The following is a 27,669-nucleotide window of genomic DNA, read 5'->3' on the forward strand; positions in this document are numbered from 1 at the left end:
GTAGCACTGCCTCGCATGTCACTCAGAGAAGTGAAAAGCATGTCACAAAGTAGATTTTCAGCCATGACAAGCCCCCAGGCTGTGGCATGCCTTCATTGAAAAACCCAAGTCTGACATGCCTTTAATTTCACTGAGATGCACATTAAAAATTGTGTAATACTCACATTTTGTATAACAAGTTTATTCTCTCTTACTGTTGGCATTTCTGATACTGTAGAACAGTTCCACAAAGACACACTACTAAAACATTAACTTGATATGGGAAATGGTTCTTTTACTTGGGTACAACTTATCTTGTAAAAGAAAGAACTTAAAAATTAAGCTATACTCTGATATGTTTAAATATCTATATTAAATAAATACATAAATAAAAATATTCTAAAGGTTTGAAACATTTGGTTACACGTTACATGTTTCCTTGATTTACAGTGGAGAAATATGCAGTCTGACTTTAGTAAATGGGCAATCAGTAGGATCTTTTATCTATATTTTATAATTTTTATTGAATCCTTTCCAATACAGCTCTGTTTTAGGACTCATAATTCGGTAAGCCTTTAACAAATTAACAATTAATCAAAATGTTTATCTAAAATACCCTGAATGTATTAGGCAGATAATATGATTATCAGGATATACATAAAGTGCATCATCCACTTTGCTATGGACATAGTTACAGATTATTTTCAATCAGAAATACAATACAACATGCTCATGTTTAAGTATGTACTAAATAATAACTTGCACAAGAAAATCAATATTCTAGGTGCTCAGCTACATCTTTACTTGCCTGAACATTTTTAAGAGCTGACATTTTCTCACTGATGCACCATACAAATGTAGTAATCTAAAATGCCCAAATTTTAAAAACCCCAAATGCTCAAATACAAAAAGCAGATCTGAAAAGAAATAATCAGTGAAGGAGCTACAATATTTCCCTTCCTTTCTTCCTTCTTTTCATGTATGTGCTATATGCAGGAGCATGTACAGAAACTTATGAGTCCGGTGACTTAGATGCCACTACTTAGGTTTAGAAGGGAAATGAATATTCATGATCCATAACACTTAACTTATCCAAATGTTTTCTGAACCACATCTACAGGGACTTCTGTTGCCTCTGCCACAGCTTTTCCTGTACCCCAGGAGCAGCTGGGACGTGTGCCAGAAGTGCTGGGGAGCAGGTTCCCTCTCCTGCCTCACGGCTTAGGGGTTGCCTCCAAGCAGGGAATTGGCTCCTACTGCATCCCTTGGGGCTTAACAGCGGTTAATGGAAAACAGACCTAATGCAGAGAAAAAGCATGCAATTTGGTCTGCTGTACTGTTAGGAAATTCCCAGTAACAAATGTCTTTCCTACTTCTGGGAAATACCCACACCTTTCCTTCCATAAACCTTCCCTTTACTTTTTGCAAGAGGGAAAACGACACTGAGACAGATGCACAGGGCTGAAACACCAGCCTGAAAACGGAGCACTGAGTGTTTTTGAGAATGCTAATTGTGGCCCTTTGGCCTCCCTCTGTAAAATAACCTGCATCTACAACATGGAAACTGACAGAAGACATCACCTATGTACAAACGGATCCAAATTTCCACAGCACCACAGTCTTTTGCATTCAAAGAACAGCCTATAGGATAAATGCCATTACAAAGAGTAGCTTTAAAATCCCACAAACATTCGCAAATCAATAAGCAATTTCAGAGTTTACAAGGCAAAGGTCCTTACAATGGCTCTGTGATGCCTTTGAGGTCTACGCAGAGCTTACGCTTCAGTATGTCACCCAGTATTTAAGGCTGTATTGGTTTGTTTTGCACTTACCCAAAGGGACCAGCAAACAATTATTCCTCAGCTGTACATGTAGTCTGACTGATTTACTTCTAGATGCAATTTAACTGATCTGTGTGTTCTTACCTGAGGCAATTTAAATTTTTAATCCCTTATCAAATTTCGTGGTGTCATAATTGCTTTTTTTAAGCTTTTCCCTTGCTTCTATATCAATGAGACTGTCACAATGGAGAGGAAATTGGGTAGCCAGACACCAGGAAAAGGTTTCCAAGAAAGACAGTCAGGGAGACAGATAGGAAGGAAGGAAGGAAGGAAGGAAGGAAGGAAGGAAGGAAGGAAGGAAGGAAGGAAGGAAGGAAGGAAGGAAGGAAGGAAGGAAGGAAGGAAGGAAGGAAGGAAGGAAGGAAGGAAGGAAGGAAGGAAGGAAGGAAGGAAGGAAGGAAGGAAGGAAGGAAGGAAGGAAGGAAGGAAGGAAGGAAGGAAGGAAGGAAGGAAGGAAGGAAGGAAGGAAGGAAGGAAGGAAGGAAGGAAGGGAGGGAGGGAGGGAGGGAGGGAGGGAGGGAGGGAGGGAGGGAGGGAGGGAGGGAGGGAGGGAGAAAAGGGAGAAAAGAGGGGAAAGGGAGAAAAGAGGGGAAAGAAGAGAGAAAAGAGAAAAGGGAGAAAAGCAGAGAGAAAAGAGAGAAAAGAAGAGAGAAAAGAATAGAGAAAAGAAGAGAGAAAAGAATAGAGAAAAGAAGAGAGAAAAGAAGAGAGAAAAGAATAGAGAAAAGAAGAGAGAAAAGAGAAGAGGCAAAGCAAAGCAAAGAAAAAAGAAAAAAATTAACTGAACAGATAGATCTTTTGGGTCTCAAATGCCAAGCTTCAGAGCTTCCAGTTCTGGAGGTGCTCACATGCTTCTCTAGTATGCAGCAAACATCTGAGTTCAGCAGAAAAAGAGCCTCCAGGCTACAAAACTTTACCTCTGTCTCACAGAATTCACATTCAGCTGAGACGTGCACTTCTGATCACTGTAACTTCTCCTCTCCTTTGTAACGCCTGAAGAACATTTTAACTCCTGAAGAACAGTTTAACCAAGGTAGCTCAACAGGAGCTTGCTGAGGCTGTTAGCCCCACAGTCTCCAGGCAGACACAGCACAATCACTGTGCCGCATCAGAAATTAAGTTGAGCACTGGCATGAGGGACTAGACAGACAGGTGAGACAAGACCTTCATTTCCTGACACTCCAGTTTTTGAGGCAAAATTAAAAGGTAGAAAAAGGATAGATTTAGAAGGTATAGAATAATCTATAACTGCATTTTTCAAAGATTTCCAATTAAAGGATTGGCTACTGGTAACAGATTTGACAGAACATGTATTAATTCATCACAGACAGAAAATCACTGTAGTTTTTTGCCGATTTTGAAATACTGTGTATGGCAAACTCTTGTATCATAGACTCATACAATCACAGACTGGTTTGGGTTGGAAAGGACCTCAAAGACCATTTAGTTCCAACCCCTCTGCCATGGGTAGGGACACCCTCCGCTAGACCAGGTTGCCCAAAGCCCCATCCAACCTGCCCTTGAACACTGCCAGGGAGGGGGCAGCCACAGCTTTTCTGGGCAGCCTGTGCCAAGGCCTCACCACCCTCACAGGGAAGAATTTCTTCCTAGCATCTAATCTAAATCTGCCCTGTTTCAGTTTAAACTCATTACCCTTTGTCCTACCACTCCCTGCTCTTGTAAACAGTCCCCCTCCAGCTTTCCTGTAGGCCCCCTTCGGATACTGGAAGGCCACTATAAGGTCTCCCCCTGAGCTTTTTCTCCAAGCTGAACAACCCAAATCATCTCAGCCTGTCTTCATAGGAGAGGTGCTCTGGCCCTCTGTAGGGCCATCTTCATGACCCTCCTCTGGATTTGCTACAACAGGTCTGTGTACACATGGTGGGGACCACAGAGCTGGATGCAGGTGGGGTCTCATGAGAGTGGAATGGAGGGGAAGAATCACCTTAATTGACCTGCTGGTCATGTTGTTTTTTATGAAGTCCAGGATACAGTTGGCTTTCTGGGCTGCAAGTACACACTGCCAGGCCATCACTCTCTCTAATACCTTGATTTGTGTTGATTTTTTCTGGAAAATTCTTCAGTTTGTTAGCATTACAGTGACAGAATTCTACACGTCACCATGTAGCACATAGACTGTTCTCTGCAGTGATGAGCAAATGTCAGCCCTGAGCAGCTTTATTTACATGATCTATGATATTATTTGACTGTAAGTTCACTCTTCAGATTTAAGTTATGTTGTTTTGGTTAGAGCTAGGTTGCTTTCATCTGATTTACCTCTTATTCCACCTACTGAGACTACATGAGCGCATGACACAAAACTGCCAATTATGCACAGGATGAAGGGTCACTCAACTGAAATGGCTTGATCACATCTAAGTGAGAGGGCTGGGTAAAGCTTTGCTTGTCTTAGTCACCTACACAACATCTAACATTGTCAGATCAGTCCAGCAAGTTTTTGGATGAGTGGCAGAAAGACTTGTTAGGAGAGACAAGAAGATTTCATGAAGCTTTGGCTAGATGTTAGAGGCTGGATATATAGAAATATAGTGTTAAAAGTATCAACAACACAGAGATGAGTGAACTTCTTTTCAGACCATGCTCTACAATAATAATCTGATTCCTGACAGTGGTTAGTAGCCACGGTTATAATTTTGGTGCATTTGAGGTCATCACAAATCACAAAACTGGGAAAATTATCACATACAAGGATTCAGCAAGTAAAGCATAATGGTTTATATATAAAAAAGAGAATAGACAGCTTCCTGTCAAGTGTTTTGAGGTCATATGCCAACAACATCAGCTGTCACTACAGGCCAAATATAAAATGGGTGATCATGCAGAAGGCAGAATCCTGGAATTAATTTCCTAAAAGTTATAGAGCAGAAATACTTGTAAATTGATCAATTGAGTTGGTCAGGGATAAAAATTTCTTCAAGAGGGGAAGAAGTCCTACCATACCATACCATACACTCTACTGAAGTGTTAGATCTTTGTTGTGTTATGAAATCTTTAAAGAGGACACTATCTTGACATTTCGCTAGGAGAGGTGAGACAATTCAAAAGCCATCAACACCAGCAATAGCTTAGGCAACCACCTGGTATGAGAAGATAATAAAAAGTTAAGAAGTACAGAAGTTCTAAAAGCGGATTCCAAAGATATTAGAAAACTCTTTGAAAATGTATGGTGCATTTGTATGCAATAAATGCAATTATATTACTTTAATTTTTCTGTGTTTCACTAAAATGCTTGAAGGCTCCAAGAATCCTATTTGCAACTGGAGCACCTCTCCAAGGAAGAAAACTAGTTCATCACAGAAATCATGACTGCCAGAAAAGAGGAGCAGTGATGTATGAAAATATAAGCCACTGAACATCAGACCTGACAACCTCAGAGCATTTCCAGGCTAAGTCAGCTAATAACACCATTTTTAACATTACAGGTGGATTCACACTCAGCGAAACGCTATATTCAAGTTAAGGAATATTTTTGCCTTGAGCTGTCACGAAGATTAACAACAGCGGAGAGTGTGCTAATTACTGAAGCTAAAATCTCAGAAGTACTGCAGTGTGAACAGAGAATTAAAATACACTTTTAAAAGTTTAATTTTTTAATTTTTTGTTTTTGCCAGAAAGTAAAAATGTCACATTGTAAAATATTCCCCAAGGGAAAATTTTGCTCTTAGGTGCACACACAAATTCCCACCAGCCTAAATTCTAATTCTTCTAACACCGATGTGGGTCACTTTCACTGAAGACAAAAAAAGACTCCTTTTAAAAGCTTTTTAAAATTGCCCACTGATGAATAGAAAACATAAATTAAATTTTGCTATGCAACTATTCACCAATGAGAGAAGTAGTCCAATTAACCTAAATCAAGAGATCTTTGTAAATGTAGCATGAAAATTATCATAGCAATGCATTTGGTTTATTTCTTTTCTTAGAGTATCCAAATGAGTGATGTAAAGGATAAAATAAGCAGGTTAGAACTCATCTTAAACTTCATAATTTATTTCCTAAATGACCCTGCTTTGAGATTTTGGCATTTCTAGAAATGTATTTATCATCTATGTGCTTTAATCATTCTCTAAACTCTCAATACTTAACATAACCAGATGTTGAGAAGATTTTAGAGTAAAATGATTAACACCTCCTCAAAGAACAGTAGAAAATATATTCTTCAGATAGTTTATGAAACTAGTCTCCCTACTGCTACGATGACAATATTATCGGTACACCCTCTGAGGTTTCTCCTTTATCTTTTTTACATATTTCATATTTCCAAATACTTGATACCCAGTTAAGAATTACACTATTGTGCTAAAATAATGTATATAATAAGCATGTCTGATCACTAAAATATTCAGCATTTCTTTGATTTACATGATCTGTACTAGAAGTTGCAGCCTTTTATAGGCATCACTAGATATTACTTTTTAAATTGCTATACTCCACAGCATTATTTTAATCACTCACAGTTATTTGACATCTAAATCATGTCATTCCACACAGTACACTATCTAGAGGCATTCTCCAAACATGCTTGAACAAGCTTATGTGTCTAATCATTCATTACTAACTTACAGCACTACAACTCATCGGAACTCTTAAAATATATTCATTAATTCTAGAAAGCTTTTCAGAACTTCCTTTCAAATTTTCTGTGAACAAAAAAGATTTTAGAATAACATTTTGAGTTATAGCCACAAATTATTTATTAAAGCACTTTGCTAGGTAAGGACCTCCTGCTAGTGATGAAGCTAAAAGAGATCTGCCACTGACTGAAAGAAGAACAGGATCAAATTAAATGTTTGATATGACTAGATTTACCAGTAAAATAATACTATATTTTGCCTGTACAGTGAAATAATAATAAAATGCAATGTCTAATACCAAAAGTGAGAATAATAATAGTAAAATTTTGCACTTTTATGGCATTTACTGTCTCAGAGGAGTCCCAGTGTAAAGCTAGTAAATAATAACTTCCTTATCCATCTGAAATCTCAGTGAGAATTTTAGGTACACAGAATGGAATTACCAGAGCTGGAGCAATCCCAAGGCAGCAGGGATAACATCTGTTCCCGTGGAAAATAAAACAAGAACTGTAATGCCCTCAAGCACTCAGGAATTCAGTTTTATACCATTTCTAAAATATGTTAGCTCTAAAATCATAGTCGTTTTTAACTCTAGAGTCGTGACTGAAGGGCATTCGCATCTCAAACTTAAAGTGAACTTGGGTACTTCTGCAGTGCCCTCTTCTAGGATGGAAGATAGATGAAACAGAGGTAAGTCTGAGGAAAGAGTTTGTAGACTGATACGGGACAACTAACCTCGGTGCTCCAACCACTGTGCGTACCAAAAGAGTATGTGGCAGCTGAACGCTGCTTTACACTTGCTCAATTTCATCCCCAAGTCACTGGGAAGCTGAGGGCTTGGAATTACCCATGGAAGATGCATTTGATTGTCCTTCCAAAAGGAAACATAGCAGACAGAAGCAGCAGCATCCCTAGATTTGTCATACATTTTTTTCTTCCCTTAGTGACATCAAATGCAGGAATAGCTATGCCACTGAAAACGACTATTACTCTGGAATGTCTGAAATTCATAGATTTTTTTTCCTATATGTCATTGTATCATCTGCAAAACCTCACCTGGAAGCACAATGCAACTGTGCCTGTACCAGTCTGTACTCATTTGATTCATGCACCACCTGCCAGGTACCAATAAAAGAACCTAGCTGGCTCTTCAGAACCATCACGGTCCATCTAGTAAACATATGGCCCATGTATATATGTCTATATCTAGACATATTTCTATGGAATGAATATAAACTGTTAGCAGTCTGCTCTTCAACAAGGACAATAAATGCAATTTCAAGAAAAGCACAGTTGGGTGAGAAGGCGTCCGTTAAACTCTACATACTGTTAAGCAAATCCGAACAAGAACAAGAGGCACTGGAGACCGGAAACTCCCAATGAAAGTCTTCCAGGAAATCTTTTCCTTCCCCATCATATTCTTCTAAATACACCTGTTCCTGCAGTCTTTCTTTCTAGACTCATTGCTCTTAAGTTATTATGTGGGGGAGTAGGGACATAGCTATGGATTTAATTCCTCTCCCAGGGCCTCCCCATCCAGAATCCAGACCCTCTAGATGCTTCATCTGTCCCCTCTGCACTCAAGACATTTCTGTCTTGGGGAAGGAACAGTCTTCTTTTACAGACAACAATACTGAAAAGGGATGTGAAATAATTTTACCCTGCTTTACATATTCATAGTGTTCAAGACAGTTGCTTGCTAGGCTGCTGTATTAATTGACACATAAAATGCTACCACAGCTATCAAGAACTGCAATTAAAACACCTGAGACTTTCTCTTCTCCATGATGCTTCACTTTCCTTCTGCACATCCCTGAACAGCAATGTTCTTGTCCTTCCTCAGAAGGTTACAGCTGCTGTTTCAGTGGCAGAAGTGGCAAAATTTCACAAACAGAAAATCAGAATCTTGCAACATAGTCAGGACCACACACCTGGCACCACATTTTCCATTTTGGATTACAACAGCAGGAGGGACTCAGTCAAAACAGTTCTTACAGCATCCATTGCAAATCCTTAACTCTTTTCCATAGGTTTTTTATGGAGAACAGAGACATGCTGTGCATATTCTCTTGCTGATATGGGATCATCGCCAGAGATCCATGCTGATGTGTCATCTGCTTTTCATCATGATATACTGACATATTTTTTGAAGTCATGGTGTAAGTGGACAGAGGTACTCTGGATTTTGTACTATTTTTCAAAGTTGCTATTTCACTGGCACACATTCTGCAAGAGGGCCACTCCTCTGTAAGTGTCTGTCCGATTTTACCTTATCACCCTTTTTCAATAGACCCATCACAGGGCTTTGCCACAAAGAAAGAAGGTATATAACATTTTTCCTCCTTTTTCTACTACGTGCTGGAGGGGTGGCAAATAAACACCTAGTACTACTCAGTACTTCTGTGTTTTGGAACACAAAAAGCCATCTAACCATGAGGAAAAACAATCTCCTACTCGTGCAAGAGATATGAGAACCCACAGTTTCTATGTTGCCTGTCCAGCGTGTATACAGGCTGTCTCCTCTTTCAGTATTTTTTTTAGAAATGGACCTCTATACCAACCTCAGACAAAACCAACTGGCAGAGGGAGAAACCGCCTTGAAAAAGCTCTCTGAAACCCTCTCCCAGCTTAACTGCTGATCTGGAGCAGGATAGTGCTTCCTAATTTCATAATTGTATTTCTTCTTTAGTCTTTTGTCAAATTCAAAAGAGAAAACAAATGCTAAACCAAAGGCAGATTTGAAGTAGGCAGCTAGAAAACCAGGTATCCCTGTATTTGGTGCCACTAAAAGAAGAAAAAAAGATGTATGACAAATTTAGGGATGCTGCTACTTCAGAAAAAAAAAGGGTGGTGGAAAAAAAAATGAAATGTGCTTTGCTTCTTCAGAAACCTGAAGGAGAACTTCCCTGTGAATCACAAACATGCACCACCACTTAGATAATGCAATCACCTTCATGGGTGCTTTATTTCTTATTTGTAAGGACTTTCCCTCTCTGTACCCAAAGTAGCAACAAGGCATCTTGTAGGGCATACTCGTATTCTGTCAAACACTGTCTCGATACAGACAAAATTAAATATAGAGCAGAGGAAGCTAAGAGATGCTAGCCTCATCTCAGAAAATGTTTCACTAGCTTTTCTGCTAATGTATGTTATTAATTTATTTTCATCAAATATCCACCTATTAGAATACCAGATGCAGCAATAAGTTTTCTACAACTTTAGATTAAAGCCTTTGTTATTTTCAACCTACTAAATCTATTAAATTGACCATTGTTCATTAGCTTGAGGGCTAGTCTTGAAATGTCACAGTTAATCTCAGTTCTCACTTTACAAACTTAGGATTTCCCTCTATATGCAGTTTTAAACTGTTGGCAGATGGAAAACATTTACACTGAATTTTCCTAATGAACAAACATTGCTTATGACCCTATGCAAATTCAACGATGGCTTGCTTTAACTATTTTGAGGAGTCTTCCAAATTAACTGGCTTCATAGAGAGCAAATTATTTCATAAACCTGTACTGCTTTTTATTTGCTCCTTTGAGTTGGATAATGCTCTGGAAGTCAGGAGGGGAGTTAGGAAGTAAGAGATCCACCACACTTATATCTGCTGGAGGAAGCTCAGATGCAAGGTTCAGGAAAACCAGAAAACGATATAGGAGGTCTTGAACACAGCCAGACCCTGAGTATTCGTCTTTATCATGCTACAGAATAAACCTTGTAACAGGAAGCAAGTTACAGAATCACAGAATCTTGCTAGCTTATTGAACTCCCTCAAGTGACCTAATTATGGATAATGTCCAACTGCAAATTTTCAAACACCCAAAATTAAGACCAGGTCAAATTCAACAGAACATTCAAAAGCCTTTCTCGGGAGCAGGCAGCTTTGTAGGGAGGCATTACACTGCACACTAACTCCTGCCCCCGTGAAATTATGCGTATTTTTAAAGCACTAATCTAGATTGACAAGGATTTACTTGATCAAAATTTCTGCCCTCCTCCAATACTTTTACTATCTGCCCTGTTCTGGTATTAATAGGTCTTGAGGCTTAATTCGGAACTGTTCATGCAAAATTAACCCCACTGATCAATGCCATAACAGAAATGTTTGTTAGACCCCTATGTTAAGCGTAAACTCAGTCTCCTGAAGTCCACACTCATTCTCTCTGATTCTCTGCCAAAGACCAACATATTCCTTAATGTAACAGTCTTAAGGATGACACAAAATAAATGCTTTCTCTCTGTCCCTACTCTGATGCTAACATCTCCTATGTTTCTGAGATTTCTGTACAGCACACTGGCTACTGAAGCCTCGGAAGTGGAAGCAAGCTGCTAAAATCAAACTTCAGAAATAATCAGCATCAAAATACAAAATAAACTTCATATCAATAAGCATTTTTGCAGTTATGAAACACGATTGGATCCACTCACATGCAGGATGCTAGGAACAGATTGAAAGCTATTTCATGGCTGTGGTTTCAATTCTGCAGCTACTGTGATGGAATTTTATCCTACTGTGCTAGATGCTACTCTGCCTGCATAGAAGGAAAGACAACAGTCTATTTAATTTTCTCTCTCCTCCAGTGTAATTCTTTTTCCATTACACACAAATAATAGAAGGCCATAAGGATGAGAAATAAATTAGTAATTCTGAAGCCTGATTTATAATCACAGATAATAGCAATAACCTCAAGCAACAGAATACCCTACTCCAACAGTTCCTGGACTTCGTGCATAAGCCAGGGAGAATGGTAACATTCATGACATAACATCAGTGACAAAGGTGAAAAGATTAGAAAATTAGAGGAAAGCATTTTTAAAAAGCAGCTAATCTTCTGTATAAAAAATAAATTAAAACTTATCCCCAACATACACTGTGTTTTCCACACCACTGGGCTATCCCATGGAACCAATACAAACTTTCACTATGCTGAGAACAAATGTGGTATTTAGTATCTTTTCAAGTATAACCAACATTTTTTTACCTAACAAATATAAACATAAGTCTAGTTGCAAAGTACTATGTAACCATCTACAGTATTTACAAAGAGGGAAAAGCAAGGGGAAAAAAATGACTAAAACAAAACCCTTCTATTCTGATACAGTATGTACTAAATATGGCTCAGTATCCCAAGAAGACAGCACTAATACTTCACTAATTATCAAGCCTGCGTGTTATACTATGAGAACTATTAATAAAATAAAGTTAGAATTTTCTTGGGTTTTTTATTATCCTTTAGGCAAACAATCTTACTTTAGGAGAATTATTCTACCTCAGTGGAAAATTCTCTTTGGCTTTTGCACATACACAACGGCCATGTTATAGGTAGTACGCTATAAATGGCTGTATAACTGAGTTGCAGGTTTATAGACATACCAGATAGACAATGTTTGGCATCACTTCATCTCTCTGTACTGATTCAAAGTAGTAATGCTGCAACAAAGACCTCTTTAGATTCTCCAGTTCTAAATTACCTTCAGTGGCTCTATCAGCTGCATAAGGGGACTCCTGAGACAAAAAAACTGTGTCACTGTGTGAGTACTTCTTGTCTTTCATTTTAAGGTTATTGGGAAGGATGCACACTATCCGTGAAGAGGGATATATTTAGGAAGGAAACAGGCATCTGGCAGTTTATAAACCACTAGGGCGAATCCAGTTTACAAAAATGTCTTTATCTGGATTAAGAGAAAAAAAAATTGTACAAAATCTAAAGAGATTTTTTTTTCCTTGCAACAACTTTGCCATTAAAAAATAAGTAATTGCTCTGGAAAACAAGGAATTAGGAAAATGCAAACCATGAAAACCAAGCTAGTCCCAAATCAAAAAGACGCTTGTTCTGGAAGCTGCTCATTGCAGATGAAGCATCATAACAAGACAATGCCCTACTAGACTTCAAACCAGCCGACGTCAGGAAATCTGACTGCAGAATCAGGACATTCAGATTAACAAAACAGTAGGAACATCCCTGCAGGTCTTTTGCTTGTTCATACTGCATTTCTCATTACAAAGTCCTTTTGTACCTGTAAAACAGTATCCATTTTAACTTTGAAAAATTATTGCAGGTAATTATATTACTGTTTTCTGGTAAAACACCAAATATATGTTTCCTTGCTCTATATTCAAAACACATGAGAAAATTATGTGTTAACCAACAGGACTGTAAGTCAGATAAGGATGAAGGAAATGGAACCATTTTGCTAAGTGAAAATCCAGAAGAGCAAAACCTTCAGGAATGTCTAAGGAATAGCTATAGTTTTCTTTCCAATAGATTTCTGAAGTAGAATTAAAATAAGTACCATCTATGTACTTAGTTTCTGATGCACAAGAAGAGGATTAGTCCTGTCAAGTCTTTGGACAGTAGCCTAAACTGTTTTCTAAATATTGCCTCCTAGAAAAAAAAAAAGAAAAAAAGGGAAAAAATGAAAGAAAAATAAAGAAAAAAGAAAACAAAAAAGAAGGAAAAGAAAAAAATTTAAAAAGAAAACCAACAGAACTAAGAACAGACAACTGAAAGAATGACATTCTGTGTAATCAGCAACTCCCAGCAAGTCTTTTCAAAATTGTTTAAAAAAATCCACAGAAATACAACACTCATCAGTGATTATATTTTTGTAGTTGGCTATAAATAATTTCAAAGAAAATGAAAGTTGAGTAAAGGGATTTATTATTTATGACATGACAGTCTTTCTGATATTATATTCACAGAACGCATAAAGATGCCTCTTAATACATTTTACATTTTTAGATTCTGGTCTACAGCTTCTTGTCTACCTTCTCCCCTTAACTAATAACTAACAACATATTTTACTGTATTATTTGGATAGTGATAAGATTTAGTCCTTCCTTCTATTTCTATTTTTTTCAGAAATCCATTTTATCTTTGGTGTAAATACCTAAGAATAAAATTGTGTCCTTTTTCTGGAGAATAAATTTGTAAAATAAATTCTAAAAAGTTTATATGAAAATACTTTTTCAGGGAAAAAGTATTAAAATGAGATTTGTCATTCCAAAGCCTAAAACTTCATGTTGAGTCAAAGTTTCAAATTAGGTCACAAACGACAGCAATTTATGAACCTGAAGAATAAAAAGTTTAAAAATATTTCTGGTAAGAATAAAACTGTTCCTTCAGCTACTTGGACATTTAAATGCAAAACTTTTAATATCTGCTATAAAACTCTTCCTCACACTGTCTGGAAAAACTTGAGTATTATTTTTCTAATTATAGCCTAAGAAAATATAGCTGTTTATGATTGTCTTCTCTCCATACCTTTCTGATTAAAATTTTTTTTGTGAATGTGTTACAGGAACAAGAGGCATGATCCTTGCAAATATAAGATTTGGGCTGTGCATTATCACAATGACTTGGTAGCCCAATTTTAAAGATAAATGTTTTACAAAGCGCCTCAGACAAGCACTAAATGCAGTGAATAATTGTTCAGTAATTTCTTTAAAAGTCATTATACCTGAGGGAATAAAGTAAGTAAACACGGCTGAATATGGTTGGTGAAACTTTGATTCATTCCCTCCCTGAAGGGATGTAGTTCACATATGAGGTTTGGCTGGTGTCTCTGAAACTAAGCAAAAAAAAGAGCCTCCTTCATCTTAGAGGTTTTGGGTTGTTGTTGTTTGGGTTTATTTTTGGGGTGTTTTTTGTTTGTGTTTGGGGTTCATTTGGGGTTCATTTATTGAAGGGCAATTAATCAGTGATCATTATACCTATGAACTTTACCACAATTGGCTGTCAAGAGTAAACAGCAGTCAAAAAGAGGAAAGAACAAAGTGTCTACCTACAATTTCAACCACACTGGGAGATACTGTACTTGGAATAACTGGGGACACATATCTGAGTCCCTGCAGAGTCTGATTTGTGGCTGCTACTGACCAAAAGTTTTATGAAGGATCCAGTTCTGCTGTGGATGTAAGGGGATACCCAACTCCTCTACTGAAACCGTCATTCTAATTCAGTGTAAAAAGAAAGCAAAATTCAAACTGTCCAGGCAACTAGATTCTAGTATTTTCTTGCCACGTCATTGGGTTTTGCCTGCAAATCCTGAATTGATTTCAATTGTATTGTGATATGAAACATAGGTTTCTTCAGCAATTAACAAGTACAGAAAAAATTAAGCCTGCGTTTATTGTGGCTGTTTATACATAGGCATTTGTTCCTTGAACCAGTCTGACACGTATGACTAGCTTAGCTCTGCTACTTCCACAAGTTTTGAGGGTAGCCGTTATCCAAGACAATTTAAATTAACATGAGCCCAGAATCTGACAAGATACTGCAGAGTGGCAGAAACCTTCTGCACACTCTTGCTGTGAGGATGTGCCTAAAAGCACCTCCCTCTGTGCACTGCTGAAACACGCCTTTCTTCAAAACTGATTCCCTTATCTAGACACGTTGCAGCCAGAGGACACTGCTTAACAAAGCGTGTTCCACCAAGTTCCTTCTTCGCTGCTGTTGGGAACTGTGAAGACCGTTCTCCCTGAAACGCAGCCTGTGCATCTCTCGATGAAGGAGTGTGGCTCTGCAGACTCCTCAACACCTCTGTGCCATTGACTTCTGACTGACATTTCCTCAAATACAATTAAGAAGTTTTAGGTCCACACTCCTGTTGTCTGCTTTACTCTGCTAAAAACTAGAAGCAAGGTCAATTAAATGAAAAAGAAAAACTATTCTGAATTCACAATGGCGCAGTTGAAAATAACAGGAGGAGTTGCTAAATGTAACCAGTTCTTCTTGAGTCACAGTCAGGATGCTTTGTATTTGATGGTGAAAAAACACAAATTATAAGGGCATACTTAATGTTTTCACATTACAATATTTTTTTACATTAACTTAAATGGCTGCTGAAGTATTTTGTAAGAATAGCTAGGATATACAGGACTGGAGTTGGAGACATTAGTGTACTATAGCCTATTACCAAAAACAAAAAAAAAAAAAGATGGAGAGAAATTGGTCTTTTCAGATCACATTCCAGCTACTCCTCAATGAGTAAAAGAGCAACTTAATAGGTCACTGCAGCTTGCAACACTTGCAGTTCCCTTGAGACAACCCTGAGTTGTTAATTCAGATGACATCCCTGCTTAAAAATCTGGTAACTGAGGAACTGTACAGTGTCATCACTTGGCACCAGAACACAGGCAATGAGCAACAGTCTCAAAGCAACAACATTAATTTTTAAGATAAAGTAGAACTGTGGAAGAAATACACACCTGTGCTTCTTTTTCAAGAGTAATTAAAATTTAATGCTTGTTTCAGCTTCTGATGTAAAATCACAAGCCTTCCTCACCCCACAAGTATCAGTTTAGGACTTACCGTTACTCCAAAGAAGTTGGTTTCATTCATAGCATCCAGAAAAATTTTGCCAAGTTTGTGATTTGTGTAGTTAAAATCTTCAATTTTTTGGTGCTTGTTGGTGGCATTCAGATACTTCATTGCTCGCTGCAGGGTCTTGGCAATCACCCATATTCCATCATAGGCATAACCATGAAATTTGCTGGATTGCCCATCACCACGCTTAGCATTGTATTCCTTTTCATATTGCTGTGGGGTCTGAAGAGAATGAAAACTTCAGTTTTACTTCAATACTGAACGTTTTACAGAGCTGCGTCCAAACCTACACTTCAAAAAGCACCCTCCATTCCCATGGCTAATACAAAAAAGACAAGCAAAAGCAAAAAGAAAAGAAACTAAAATTTCAAAACCACATGCTGCCTGACTTACAATACTGATGGTGAGACTGAGAGGGAAATCTAGGAGACAGAGAGACTGAAAAGCAGTTGGTTTGCTTCTCTGCGTGAAGGACAACTATTGTATAAAAGGTTTCAGTCCAACCAAAGATACCAGATGGTGGCGAGCCATAATGCTAGAACAGAGAGTAAGTCTGTATCCCTGCAAACTAGCGGTCTGGTTACACTTTAAAGAATAATGCAAATCAAATAACCTTTACGTGAGCAACTATTTGCTTCATGTGAAATTACCTGGTTGGCATTTGTCTATGTTTTACAAGTTTACTGTGCTTTTTATTCTATGCTATCTTATGACGAGTTGCCCTTTTGTAGAGTTGCTCACCCAGCAAGGCATGAATAAAAGGAGAAAAAAAGATGAAAAGCAGAAAAATCAGGCATGTTCATTGGGCAGAATTTGTATGAATTTGTTCTGTGATAAAGTGTTATGGTATTTATGGAAATGCAACATATTTAAAACTAGCCCCACCCCCTAGTTTTGAGAGGCAGAAATCACCAATGAAATCATTGAAATCCTGTTTGCAGGATAAGGTTTAAAGGGAAAAGTTTTCTGCTTCTGGTGTTCAACTATTTAAACTGACGTGACACAACACATTCTGTACATTTAACTTTCATGTTTATATAGGTGGAAGAGGACAGATTTCAAGCAAGATACTTTACCGCTTCCTTACCACGTAGAGAATTGGAATTGATTTTTAAGTATTTAAAAATTGGAAAGCGTTGGAAAGATAAGACTAACAATGATGACTGCCAGCTCTCTTTGTCAAACAACCCTTTAGCTTCACCTCCCTCCTTGGTGCATTGCTGGTGAGACAACTGATGGTATAATAAAATAGTTGTAGGAAAAGTACTAACCCTTCCTGATATGGTCTTTAACATTTTTGAGCTGAGAGGTTCAAAATCCACTCCAATGTAACCTTCCATGGCTGCAAGAAGATTTTTGCTGAGACATTGTGAGGAATTAATCCAAGATTCCCACCAAAGGTTTTCATACCACCCTGGAATAATCCACTGATATTTGCTGCCATACATTTCTTCATCATAAGCCTGCAAAGAAAGAAAAATAGAGAAGTTAGTAAGCATTGTAGTAGACATACTGAACATAAAAGCAATTGCTTTCTGTTCATGTTTTTTTTACATTATCTATGAAATTGTGGTGTAAGTGAAGGACACACAAGTATTTTCAAGAGTTTAGAATAATTACTTGTTAATAATGAAGACCCCTTTCTTGAAGAATCCTCTCTTTAAAATTCAGGACACAAAAACAGAATTTACTAAAATCTATTTTGCTTTCAACAGACCATTATTCAAAACCAGAAAAATAAAATCCTGGATTCTAAAACTGGGGGAGACACAGAGGAACACTGGCAGAAGATGCTGCATCTGCATAGAAAATTCTCCATAACACAACTATTACATGGGTGGCAGGACCACTGTGGTATTAACATCCTAATATGATCCTAAAGACCGCATAAACCAGGGTAAGTTGAAACAAGAAAACTTTGATGCTGGGCACCATAAACATAATGTTGCAAATATGAATTATGTGACTGTGCTGAAACAGACCACAGGTAAGCAGCAGCTTCTGAGGAGCATGAAGCAACTGTAAATTGATAATGCAAGCAATTCTCAGTGATTTTTTCTTCCCCAGCAAGAAATTCCTTCAGGTGAAGTTCCATATTTTTTCAATACTGAAAAAACACACTGTACCCCAAAATACTGAGATGATGGTTATGCACTTTCAATACACAGCATATACATACACCAGGAAACAGAAATACTTTATTAGGCAGGGGCATATGCTGTTGTGCCTAAAATCTGATCTATTCACAATAGATATTCTCTTACATTGTGAAGTGTTCTAGGATAAAATTAGCAGATTTTATCTCAGATGTTTCTCTCACTGTCTTGTAACCAGATATTTTTCTTTTGACATTTCAGTCAGAATCCATTTCAAAACAGCAGGTTTCATGCTTCTTTGGCTCCTAATGTAAGCAATACTGAAGGTACAAGACATACTTATAAGATAAAAATACCAATTTTTAGAAATACATGGTGTAACCTTAGAGCTCTTAACTGGAAAACTGCTACAATTTCACAGAAAATTTTACAGAAGGAGGAAATTATGAGAATGCAAACAGGACGTATTAGTCATTCAGAACACAACCGTTTTGAAAAGTATCCCAAAGATCATACCAAAGGCTTATCGAAAAAATAAATACGAATAGAAAGAAAAAGGACGTAAGACAGCCTCCTAAAATACACTTACACCCAAACTAAAACGGGGCTTTAAATCTGTGAAGGCTAGTATAATGGTGCCAACTCGGTTCATAAACGCAGTGTTCACAAAGCAGATTTGCTTGGATCCTGGTTACAGAAGTTTTTGTTCAGCCAAAGTCAAATTTTATGTATTTGTATATAATGTTGCTTGAAAGTGCCCCTGCCTGAAACACAGCGTCTTGCATCTCATGTGTTACTTATCCCACAGTCCACCTAAATTGTCTTTCTCTTGCTGGTTAATTCTACCCTTCTAGAAACACATCTGCTTTCCTGCCTGTCTCCACTCCTAATGACTGCCATGGTGACACTGCATCCCAGGTCTTTGTGCAAGAAAAACAGCAATCCCATCCTGCAATACTTCCTGACGTCTGAAAAAGTTTCCGCTACACCAGTAGGTCATTCAAGAGTTTTCACTGATACAGTGCCTCTTATTTCACAGTTTTCAAATCACTGAGGACACAGACAGACACAAAATAAGACTTTTAGATAAGAAAAATCTTCTATAGCTTCCCCTGCTCTGTACAGAGGAAAATGTCAAATCATATGTTACAAGTATTGGTTGTGAACTGTTCTGAAATCAGAGCTGTTGGAAATGTTTTCTTTGCATAAGCACTTGAGCTTGTTTCCTTCATAAACTGTAAGCGTCCTGGGATATGGACCAAAAATTGAAAGTTTCCAAATAATCATGAATTCCTTCCTGGAAACAAGGGATGTTTCCCAACAAGGTTCCACTGAATCTTTCCCATTCCTGCAATAAACCCCTCACTAACACTTTAAGATCTGGCAGCTCTTTATTCAAAATGAATGACAGGGCTTGAAACGTAGCCTGGGGAAGACAGAACAAAACAAAATCAGCTCCTCCAAAGCTGAGCACCCCAAACATGCAGTCATTTTTCTAGTGACAGCACAGTTGTTAGTGTTCAGGAATTTCAGTGTTTGGCTTCCAGATAATGGGGTTTGTTGCCATTTCCTCCCTGTTGATCCTGCTAAATGGAGATGATTTTGATGCTTAAAAAGACAAATTTGCTTGAGGTATGCAGATCTTTCTTACACTTTTTGAATACATACAGACCAGTTCTTACAGGTTTTAGTTTCAAAGGGTGTCATGGTTTAATCCCAGCCAGCAACTAAACCCCATACAGCCACTTCCTCACTCTTCCCCGGTAGGATAAGAGAGAAAATTTTAAGAGTAAAAGTGAGAAAATGGGTGGGTTGAGATAAAGACAGATCAATAAATAAGGCAAAAGCTGCAAATGCACAAGCAAAGCAAAACAAAACAAGGAATTCATTCCCCACTTTCCATGGGCGGGCAGGTGTTCAGCCATCCCCAGGAAAACAGGGCTCCATCGCGCCTAACTATTACACATAATAGTTCTTGTAACTCCTTGTGCACCCCTCAATCTACTTGCTGGTGGGGTGGGGTGAGAAGCAGCAAAGGCCTTGGCTCTGTGTGAGCACTGCTCAGCAGTAACAAAAACATCCCTGTGTTACCAACACTGTTTTCAGCACAAATCCAAAACACAGACCCATTACTAATTACTATGAAGAAACTCAACTCTATTCCATGGTGATGAAGCCTGGCTTTAGTTATTATTAAATGCTTACTAAAAGAGCCACCTTAAGCTGATGACCTATGCATAATAGTCATCATCTTTAATTGTCATCAGACAGATAACTGTATCAGTTCAGCATCAGTCTTGATGTGTGCAGGGCTACACAATGTTATCTCTATTTCTTAAAGACAATATGTTGGGAAAATTCTCACTAACAACTTCTTTTAAAATAAAATTTTTCTACAGAATTGAGGTTCTCTTTGGGAGGGTGCAATTTTAAATGAAGGGGAAAAAAAAAAGGAAAAGATGATGTCTACCCAACACAGTTGACCATTTCAATTTTTGAGGTGTTAACATTGTGAGCAAAATATCCTAATTCCTATTGCACAAAAAACCATTACATACAGCCCACTGAGGTGAAAACATTATAAAGATAAGATTTCCCATACAATTAAAATCAATGTTTTTGACACTAGTGTTAAATGAATAGCTAAGCTTAATGAAATCAATGAAGGAAACACCTGCTAACATCCATTTCAGTCCTGTCACTTTTTTTTATTTTGCACTGAATTAGCCTGTCTTTTATTAAATTTCTCTTTCAGTATGTTTTCTGCATCTTGTCTGTATGTGTGTTTGGAGGGAGGGAGAGGAAATAACCAGCCAAAATGAAAATGAGCATCTTGTGTCCAAAGAAGGGCAAAGAAGCTGGTGAAGGCTCTAGAGCGGAAGTCCTATGAGGAACAGCTGAGGGAACTGGGGTTGTTTGGTTTGGAGTAAGCTGAGGGGAGAACTTATCACTCTCTACAGCTACCTGAAAAGAGGTTGTAGTCAGGTGGATGTCGTCTCTTCTCCCAAGTAACAAGTGATAGGACAAGAGGAAATGGCCTCAAGTTACACCAGGACAGGTTTAGATTGGACATTAGGAAAAATTTCTTCACAGAAAGGGTTGTCAAGCACTGGAACAGGCTGCCTGGGGAAGTGGCTGCGTCACCATTCCTGGAGGTATTTAAAAGACACATATGTTGTGCTTAGGGACGTGGGTCAATTGTGCACTTGGCAGTGTTGGGTTTACAGTTGGACTCAATGATCTTAAAGGTCTTTTCCAAGCAAAATGATTCTATGATTCTATGTAAAATCCAATGGATGTCCTGAGGGAACCTCACAGCATATGACTGTTGAACGCAGACAGAAGACTGAGGCAGACTACAAAGATTTTCCCACCTACATACATCATTAGCAAATAATATTCCAGTTATAACCACAATCAGAAAATAATAATAATAACCTTGCACTAGTACAATAGCACCTTCCTTTAAGAAATTCAAAGTCTTTCTCTGGCTTTTGGAGCCACACGGCAAAATAAAACAAGGAATCACAAGTGAAACCTGTCAGAAGAATCACCTGGGTAAAAGGCTTAAAAAACTTGAGATGTCTAAATTATTGCAATCTTAGACACATAGTTGTAGGAGTGTATGAGTCAACAATATATTTTATGACTAATAACAAGCTTACTGACATATTGTAGCACATTAATATATAAGTGACCTACTTTGAACTGCCCTCTCCTACATTCAGTCACTTGCTGGAACTCTCATATAAATACATTAATACAAGCCTATATACAAGATCTCTCAGATTTTTCCAGGCTCCAGAAAAATCCACTGCATTATTTTTGACAGTAATGTACTTTAGAAGCAGCCATCACTCTTTAGACTGCTTCAAGTTACACACATTTCCTGTGCTAGTACCAAATCATCCCCACCTGAACTCCTTCACGTTAGAGTGGTGCAGACAAGAGAACACCCTGCCCCTCCAAGGACTTCTAGGATTTCTTCAGTGGCCTCACATGCACAGAGGGTTAGAAAAGGATTGCAGGGGAAGGCAAAGAGATACTGAGGACAGTGGCATAATTAAGGACTAATCTCTTGTCTAATGTTGGGTTGGAAGACAGTTCTGACTGGGACCCCTCCAGTGGGAAAACACAGCCCAACCACAAGAGATTTAAGGAGCATCTGGGCTGTGGAAGGACTATTCTTTCTTCCAGGAATGAAAAAATGGGAGATTACCTCTGTCAATCCAAATTAAATACTAGAAAAAAAATTCTATATACAAAGACCTATCAAAGATGAGAAGAATTAAAAAAAGAAGACTGTATTTTCCATTTCCTTTTAGATGCAAACAGATCTTGTTCCTTCCACATATACTCTACAATCTCCTTTCCAAATTTTGGCAGCAACTGGGACAGCTGCTAAATATGAGCCAATCTGTGTTTGCAATGTGTAGTATGGCACACTCAGGTTGTGAACTTCTGCCCTTCCTTTGCTTGCTTCAGCAGGTAACAAAGCGAACACTAAAAAACACCCTCTCAAATTTAGATGCCATCTTTATTACTTTTCCATTATATTTACTGTGTTCTTGGCTTATACAGGATTGATCTGGTTATTCAGACTAAGAATTCAATGGCAATACAAATTTTAGGTCACTAAAATCTGCTTGTTTGTTAGAAGGTACAATTAAAGATACACATTTTAATCCTGCTGTTTTCAATGGTAATCACACTGTGCATGTTTTCAGCATATTCACACACACAAACAAATGGTCAGAAAAAAGAATTTTAGGTATGCTGGGCTTATTATGTTTCTTTTCATTAAAAGCAACCCCATTGTTTACAAGCTAATGTTTGCTTTAATGTAAAAAACATAAAATGTACAACAGTCAGAAGTAAATGACAACTGTACAATTAGCAACATTTTTGAATAGCAGAAATTATAAGGATTGCTTAATTAACATGTATAGGAACTGCTTGAATTTCTTATTCTTTCATAGCTAAACATGCAAAACCACATACATGGACACATTACTACCAGGGCACAGCTCTTGGGCAGGCTTCAAATCTTGCATTTCTTTATATCTGCTGCTCCGTATAAAAGTGTTTGCCTGTATATCACTTGAAGAGAAATGCTCAAGCTCAATTTGGTGTGTAATTCCTCTACAGGAAAGCAATAAGAACCAGCTAACAATTCAGTCCACGCCTAAATTCCACTGAAGTCAAGTACAAAGCATTTTATTGAAGGAGAAGTTGAGCTAAGCATGTGTAAGCTCTGTTTAGGATATAACCGTTGACCGAGGTGAACACCACGAAGAAATGTTTATGGTCGAATTATTTTTTATTCAAATGTAACACATTCTTTGTTCTGATATGCAATTTAATATATATATATATATTTACTTACACAGCAGAAAACTTTCACAGCCATTTCCTCATCAAACTGGCCAAGGATTATCCGAACGTCATTACCCTGCAGATCGAATAAGATATGTGCCAGTTAAATACAGTTGCAGACCTTCCAGAAACCACTTCACTTGACCATTCCAATTGTGTGGAGAGTTAGCACAGATCAGAGCTTCAGACAGCAAAATTAATTCAGAATTATTCCGTTTTCTATAAGTACAAGGACCTGAAGTACTATATGAGAGAGCACCTGAGGTTTTTAATGAAAATGATTAAGCAAAACCACTAATGAGAATAAACCTATAATGTTTATCTTGTCAAATATTACTAATCAACAACACTAAAATTTCAAATACTGTTTTGATTCCTTGCAAGATTTCTTTTAGAATTTTGCATGATAAAACCAGCTGAAAATATATGCTTTTCACTGCCCACATTAACTAATGCTGTAAAGCTGAGAGACTGAAGATTTGGGAGATAAAATGCCTTGATATTATGCCTGCTTTAGTAAATTTTAAAGGTTTTACTCATACATCTCCTCTACAGTCACTATAACACATTGTCAATCCCTCCTCTCCTTCTCCCTCCCACCTCCACACAGTAAAAAAAAAAATCAGCACTCTTTAAGAATCTATAACTGAAGTTAAGCGATCATTTTGCTTTCATACTTAGAAATATATTAAGAAAATATTCTGAAATATACAGGAAAATATTTCCTCAGGAACAGGGCTAGCTTTTTTCTCTCGTGAAAAACTGCTGCTAACACCTATAAAACACAGAACAGAGAGCTTTCTGTGACTTAATATTACCTTTCATTTCACAAAAAAGCTGAGGTCTCAGCAAAAGCTTGAGCAAATCTAATTTTTCATTTTATAAAACACTTGGTTAGAATTACTAATAGCTCTTTCCCTCTCCAAGGAAAAAAGTAACAGATGATTCAGTGTGAATTTCAGTGGCAAAAACATTTCAGTTTTAATTAAATCAATTTATCAAAGATTTTCAGTTTAGGTAATTTCAATGTTTACTTCCTGTTGAACAGAAAATGTTAAGATGGACAGTGCAAAAAGATGCTAGAATGCTTCTGCAACTAAATGCATGAAATTAGGATCACTCTTTGCATGGCTAAAGCTGGAAAGAATGTAATATGATTTGCTCATTCTGAACCTGTGCACTTGCAGTAAGACCACTTCTCTTTAATGTTCTATTTAGGCAGAGTTTGATAAAGTAATGTCAATCTTACTGAAGCGGATTAGGTTCTTTTTTAAACAAATCTAACAATGTCACATGAAACTAAACAAACAAATTATGCAGATTACAACAACGATATTACCATTTTTGTAAGGACAATAAATAGATTTAGGAATTATGCAGCAATAATATCTTTCATCCATTATTTCTATTTTTCACATTTAAAAAAATAATTCTAGTCACCTTGGATTTCTGACTATGAATCACTTGACTTCACTGATCATAAAAATGCGGGTTTCATAGTTGAAAAGAAGAGTAAAAAAGTTTGGTTAAAAAATAAATGACCCAGTAGCTAGCAATTAAACTTAAAATTTAATAAATTCTTTTCTAATTTTACAACATGACGAGAACCAAATTAAAAAAAAAAAAAAAACCAAACCAGAAAATGTGCAGCTTCATAGTTTTAGGGCACTGGGGACTGTAGGCAAGGTATAGAGAGTAACTCTATAGTGCCTGTGCAGCAATGCTGCTCACTGGCTACACGACAACCATCAAACTGAAGATCTAATGCCTTTAGTAGTGCACTATGCCTTAAGACACTACTTCCACCTGATGATCACATAAACCAGAGTACAGTTCCCTCAGTGAAATTTTTACTGTAAAACACTACAAGAACTGCATAGTTATATAGTTCATCCTATTCCCCCCTCCGTTCTGGAGTATCTGTGACACTCAACTAGAAAGCTTCATGGCTTAAGTTCAAAGATCAGCTGTGGCTCTAGAACCAAGCAGGTATCAGTATGATGCTATGAGATGCAGTGTTTGGGTTTTCATGGCTTGCAGTTAAAGAGAATGGATAATTCAATGTGCAAACATGTAAGTAAAGAATTGCATATTAGAACACATGTAGATGGAACTAATTTCAGAAAGTCTCTACAATGGCTTTTCCTCTACCATACATAACATTTCTCTTCTTTGCAATAATATATTCTTCACTAAGCCTCTTTCTCTTCAACTCTGCTTTTTTCATATCCCTCCACATTTTTCCCAAATCTGTTCCTAAAGAATTGCAATTAACACAGTAAATAAGCCTAGATCCATTCAGTGCTAGGCTTGGGTCTACTGGTTGTGTTTTGCACAGGGGAAACTGAAGCTTCAAATTCATGCAACTGGACGTGGCTCAAATCCCTTGCAGAGATTTTATCTGGGTGGGCAGTGAAGTCAGCTCTGAGGTTTATCAGAGCTGGGTTCATTTCAGTGCTCACTGGTCTGGGTACATGACCACCTTACAGTCTCATGCATAATTTTTCCCTCCTTCAGTTACACTATTAGCTGAGTATCAAATGGCATGACTTCCTGTCACAGATGTACTATTTCTTTACACCAACCCCCATGGGACTGATGCAAGTTAACACAGCGTAACTTCTTTTAACCAAAGTCGTCACTCATTGCATCCCAGCAAGTGTCAAGCACTCTTTCTCATAGAGTTGTAAATTGCTTGCATGGAGCTAAAGTGAATTTGACAGAAGAGTTTTTAATTCATGGAACCAGGCAGGTGATCTATGAGATGATTAAAAACATCCCAGGGGGAAAGCAACTCCCAAAACTGCACTTATATAAAAAGACCAATGTTTAGACCATTTGCCAGATGGTGAGCTGTCATATTTACTCTTCTCAGAGATTAGAGTAGCAATATCAGCATTTAAGCTTTGCCCCTCAGTAAGCAATACATATGTTCCCATATGGACTAAGGTTCAAACAAGAAAATGAAGAACATTTACCCACAGTTGTGGTGGACCCTCCATAAAAATATGTTTTATAAATGAAGACTACAGTACAGACTCAAAAATGAACCACTCATTTGCTCCCTTCTTCCTTGCTTACAGGTGAGGATATTATTTACCCACTAAGTATAAAGTGTCCTTGGTACTTGTGGTGGGTTGACCCTAGCTGGATGTTAGGTGCCCACCAAAGCTGTTCTATCACCCCCCTCCTCAGCTGGACAGAGGAGAGAAGATATAATGAGAAAGACTCACGGGTCAAGATAAGGACAGGGAAAGATCATTCACTGTCATGGACAAAACAGACTCCAGTTGAGGAAAAATAAAAATTCAGAGTAGAGTAATGAGAAAATAAAACCAAATATTAAACCACATTCCTCCCACCCCTCCCTTCTTTCCAGGCTTAACCTCACTCCCAGTTTTACCTATCCCAGCAGCACAGGAGGACAAGGAATGGGGGTTGTGGTGAGTTCATCACATGTTGTTTCTGCCTCTCCTTCCTCCTCATGGGAAGGACTCCTCATACTCTGCCCCCGCTCCAGGGTGGGGTCCTTTCCATGGGCCACAGTTCATGAACTGGCCCAGTGTGGGTCCCTTCCATGGGGTGAAGTCTTTCATGAGCAGACTGTTCCAGCATTGATCCCTCACAGGGTCTCAAGTACTGCCAGCGAACCTGCTTCAGTGTGGACTCACTCCTCTCTCCACAGGGCCACAGGTCCTGCCAGCTGGACCCCAAGGGGTCACAGCCTCCCTGGGCATCCATCTTTTCCATCGTGGGGTCCTCCATGGGCTGTAGATGGAATTCGGCCCTACCACGATCTTCTATGGCCTGCAGGGGGACAGCTTGCCTCACTATGGTCTTCTCTACAGGCTACAGGGGCTCTGCTCCTGCACCTGGAGCACCTCCTCCTCCTCCTCCTCCTTCACTGATCTCGGTGTCTGCCAAGTTGTTTTTCTCTCATATTCTCACTCCCTTCTCCAGCTAAAGTTTTCTGGTGTACAGTTGTTTTATTCCCATCTCAACTATGTTATGCCAGAGGCACTACCACCGTTGCCCAAGGGCTCAAGTCTTGGCCAGCAGCAGGGCCACCCTGGAGTCAGCTGGCATTGGCTGTGTCAGACATAGGGGAAGCTTCTGGCATCTTCTCACAGAAGCCACCCCTGCAGCCCCTATATCAAAACCTTGCCTTGCAAATCCAATACAGTACTACTCACAGCTGAAACCCTGAAGACAGTGAGGATCGAGACATTAAGATGCTCCACTGAGGGATGAAGAACAACTTGTCTCCTCCACTGCCATTTCTAACAGACTCAGATATGAGACACTCTTTAGCCTTTTCAGAGTTTTTGAGTGATGCACATTATGCTGGAATAGGCAGCTATTTTTTTTTTTTTCAGCCTGCACAGCTTCCCTTCTGTGATCAGATTTTAATCTGTCTCATTTCTAATGAATAACACCAAAATGTTGTATT

The 27,669-nt window shown here is 38.2% G+C and overlaps 1 protein-coding gene across 1 annotated transcript in view; it reads right to left on the minus strand.

The window, feature by feature from the left end:
* Nucleotides 1-27,669, minus strand: part of GABBR2 (gamma-aminobutyric acid type B receptor subunit 2) — a gene marked incomplete at both ends in the record, with an annotated part of 476,157 nt that overhangs the window by 222,290 nt on the left and 226,198 nt on the right. The window contains 3 exons of the mRNA XM_084260450.1: nt 15,733-15,969; nt 17,019-17,210; nt 23,230-23,295. Of these exons, the coding sequence (XP_084116576.1) occupies nt 15,733-15,969; nt 17,019-17,210; nt 23,230-23,295 (495 nt within the window). The remainder of the gene's footprint in view (nt 1-15,732; nt 15,970-17,018; nt 17,211-23,229; nt 23,296-27,669) is intronic.

The sequence above is a fragment of the Gallinula chloropus genome, assembly GCF_964237585.1.
Source record: "Gallinula chloropus genome assembly, chromosome: 2".
In the NCBI taxonomy this organism is placed as follows: domain Eukaryota; kingdom Metazoa; phylum Chordata; class Aves; order Gruiformes; family Rallidae; genus Gallinula; species Gallinula chloropus.